The sequence below is a fragment of the Microtus ochrogaster genome, chromosome 15 (assembly GCF_000317375.1).
Source record: "Microtus ochrogaster isolate Prairie Vole_2 chromosome 15, MicOch1.0, whole genome shotgun sequence".
Lineage (NCBI taxonomy): Eukaryota > Metazoa > Chordata > Mammalia > Rodentia > Cricetidae > Microtus > Microtus ochrogaster.
The window spans coordinates 12,079,295-12,082,921 of record NC_022017.1 but is presented as its reverse complement, the minus strand read 5'-3'; the positions used below and the strand labels follow the sequence as shown (position 1 = coordinate 12,082,921).

At 46.1% G+C, this 3,627-nt stretch overlaps 2 protein-coding genes across 2 annotated transcripts in view; both read left to right on the top strand.

Annotated features, from left to right (window-relative positions):
- Window positions 1-283: 283 nt before the first annotated feature.
- On the top strand, window positions 284-3,241 carry LOC101987412 (apolipoprotein L3-like). The gene is made up of 2 exons (XM_013348737.1): window positions 284-303; window positions 2,415-3,241. Exons 1-2 carry the CDS (start codon window positions 284-286, stop codon window positions 3,229-3,231), a joined length of 837 nt encoding a protein of 278 aa, XP_013204191.1. The 3' UTR covers window positions 3,232-3,241.
- Window positions 3,242-3,333: 92 nt separating this feature from the next.
- Window positions 3,334-3,627, top strand: part of LOC101998141 (apolipoprotein L3-like) — a 38,252-nt gene continuing 37,958 nt past the window's right edge. Inside the window, exon 1 of the mRNA XM_013348736.2 lies at window positions 3,334-3,355. Coding sequence (XP_013204190.1) covers window positions 3,334-3,355 — 22 coding nt within the window. The remainder of the gene's footprint in view (window positions 3,356-3,627) is intronic.

The following is a 3,627-nucleotide window of genomic DNA, read 5'->3' as shown; positions in this document are numbered from 1 at the left end:
CAGATTATACCAGAAGGGACAGATGCTCAGAACAAATTTAAAACCTAGTTCCTGAAGCCGTTCAAGGTCTCCAGCATGGTCCTCTAACCATATCCCTTTTCCTTCCCATCCAGAGAGGAAAGGCTTCATCGAGTCTGTGGTTGAGTATCTCTGGGACACATGGAGCACAGTGGCCCTGCAGGTCCTGCCGACCATAGAAGGATTCAGACAACAATTTGTGGAAAGAGCTGGTTTGTCCAGTTTCTCTCCATCTAATTTGATATTGGCTGTCGGCTTGTTGTTGATGGTTTATATTATATTTAGGTATGTTTCTTGTATCCGTGATCTTTGTAAAACCTTTATCATGAGAGGGGGTGGATTTTGCCAAAGGCTTTTTTCGGCATCTAAGAAGATGATCATGTGGTATTTGTCTTTTAGTCTGTTTATATTGTGGATTACATTGACAGACTTTCTTACATTGAACCATCAAGTAAGAGATAAATTTTTCTTGTTCATGATGCATGATTTTTTAAGTGCTCTACGATTAAGTATGCCAATATTTTGTGAAGTTTTTGCATAAGTGTTCTACATGAGACTTTTTCATTGTTCCATTGTGTGGTTTCGGTTAAGGTAACAGTAGCCTGATAGAAAGAATTCCATCCTAGCTTTTCTATGTGGACTCTGGAACACAGAACTCAGGTCCACGTGTTTTCCTGGCAAACACTTTACCTGATTAGCCACATCCTAACGGTGCATCTAGATATCAAGGGAGAATTTTCTGCTGTCCTCAAGACATAGCACAGTTATGTGAAAGCTAAAAGGGAGCGACATACACCAAGAAAGATGCCTTGGTAGAGAAGCCGTATTCTAACACGAGTTAGCAGTCAGGAAGGAGCTGTTCAGGACTGGTGCTCTAAGGGAAAGAGACAGAAGAGTTCTGGATAGGCATTCAGCTGGGGACTCTGGCAGACAAGCTGAGTGAGGGGCAGTAGTGAGCAGGGGGCAGGGGCACTGTGAAGCTGACCTCATGGCATTCCTCCTGAGGGAGGTCAAGACTAGGACACCAGAAGTTAAACACAGGAACTTGATTGAGTATTGAGTATCAAAAGTAGGGCAGTCTCACAACCTGACTTAAGATTCTTGCCAAGTCTGGGCAGGGAACACCAGCCATTGCAGAAAACGCATGAAAAGTCAAGACCAAGACACACTATAAAAGTAATGTAGAATAGTTTAATAAAGTTGACCAAGGAAAAATATTTCTCCACATAAGCCTCAGTTTCCAGAATTTTGTAGTGCCTTGATCACATACACAGTCCCCATGAGAGACCTGGGGTCTCCCTCCCTCCTGGAGCCCATGCCTTTAGTGTCTAGATCCCCTGGAGGTCAGAAATGACAGCAAAATCCACCACACATCACCCTTCTCAGGCTGGGAATTCATTCTAGGGAACCCACATGTTGTGCTTTCTCGGTTTTGCCTGTTACTGAAACACTTGCAGAGGCACAGTGAGGTGCCTTGGGGAGGGGACCCACATAGAAATGGGGATCCACTCATGGTTCTTTATCTTCTGCTCACAGCTGGAAGGGAGCTTTGTGTGCTTTTGAGGGGAAGGGTCTTAGCTGTGAGCAGCCCACCAGCTCAGGTGTACATACAGCTGCAGGGCAAAGAGACATCAGCTTCAAAGAATACCTGTGCAGGGTTTCTCTCTCAGGGGTGTGCAATTAGCAGACTCTCGAATCACAAGTCCCAAAGCAAATGTGGACATCCCAAACCAGCAGGTCACTGTAGAGTAGACAGGACAGTTCCCAGTAGCTGACGGCAAGACCAGGTTTTTTATTGGGAAAAGTGTACTCTTTGGAGAACACTAACTTTCCTAAAATACAGTTGTTGTTGTTTTTTTCTAATCTCACTTCTCTGTTTTTTAGAGTTCCTACAGAGAAGTATGTTGGTAGTGATGACATTGGCCTTCAGGGGAAGCCATATTTATTAAATGTCTAGCAATAAAAATGTGTGGTAAGTGACTAGAGATGACTCAGGAGTTAAGAGCCCTGGCTGCTCCTCCAGGTGGCTGACATCCAGTTCTCAGCATCCTCATGATGGCTCACAGCTGCCTGTAACTTTGGGTCTAGTGATCCAGTTTCTTCTTCTGCCCTCCATGACACCAGGACTGCAGATGGTACACACACACACCTGCAGGCAAAACACTCAAACAAATAAAATAAAAAATTTAAAGGACACATTAATATGGTTTTAACTCATCGTGTCCTTAACAATTAAACATTGTGTGGTGGGTCCAACCTGCTCATCAATGCAAGAACGACATTATACAGCTGTAAGACAATCCTCCATTTCATTCCCAGCAGATGCTCTGATTGCCACAGGACAGATCTTTCCAAACTCTCTTCCTCACTCTGTTAGTTGGTTTCTCCCCTTACAGGAAAGTGAAAGATGCGTCACGTGAGAAGGAAAGGTTTCTGGAAGTTTATCCTCAGATGAAACAGGAGCTTGAGGAGAGCATCAGGAAGCTCCTCGCCCTTGCAGACAAGATTGACAAGGTGCACAGGGGCTGCTCCATCACACAAGTGGTGGCCAAGTCCACCGGTGCTGCATCTGGAGTCCTGACAGTCATTGGTCTTGCTCTGGCACCTGTGTCAGCAGGAGTCAGTCTGGGACTTTCAGCCACAGGCTTGGGACTTGGGGCGGCAGCAGCTGTGACAAGTGTTTCCACAACCATTGTGGAAAAGGTGAGCACGGCGTCATTAGAAGCTGAAGCTAGAGAGCTTCTGAAAGAGAGCAAAGACACTGCGAATGACATTAAAAACAACAACACTGAGAAGGACATTACAGAATCATTGGAGAAGATCACTACCAGGCTTGTTTCTGTATCTAAGCAATTTGTTAAGAATGTGGATGACATAAAGAAGAACATCGATGCCATCAAGCTGGAAAAAGCCAACCCTCGCCTAGCAAATAAAGCTAAGCGTCTAATGACCACAGGGAAAGTGTCAGCCAAAAGCACGAAAGAGGTGAAGAAAGCCTTTGGAGGCACTGCTCTGGTAATGACCAAAAACGACCGGATCATTGCTGCAGCCACTGCAAGTCACTCCCTAGCACTAGATATAATTAGCATCATAGAAGACACAAAGCATTTGCAGGAGGGTGCAGAGTTTGCTGCAAAGCTGCGGCAGAAGGCTCAGGAATTGAAGCAGAAATTGCAGGAGCTCATCCGGGTTCATGACAGCCTGACTCAGTGACCTCTTCTTCAGTGAAGCTCAGAGGACTGGGGGTGGGGTGTGCTGGACAGAGCCATGGACACTTGATGGATTTGAATGTATCCCCTTTATAACAATACTACGATGGTGATAGTGCTTGGTAGCGGTGAGGCCAGATCAAGAGAAAGGGCACCAGAACACAGAACAGAGGTGGGACAGGCTTGTTACCTCCCACTAGACTCCACCTCCCTCTTAGATCTAACAACCTCCAGCCTCCCACATAAGGACCATGCTCCCAAGCTGGGAAGAACATCCAAGGCCTGACTAAGCCACAGCATGGCTGCTCCCCAGTCACACCCACCACTGCTCCTAACTGAGGCTCACCATCCTCACAGTTCCCTGAGCTGCCAACTTGCCCACTGCTTTCTGAATGCTTGG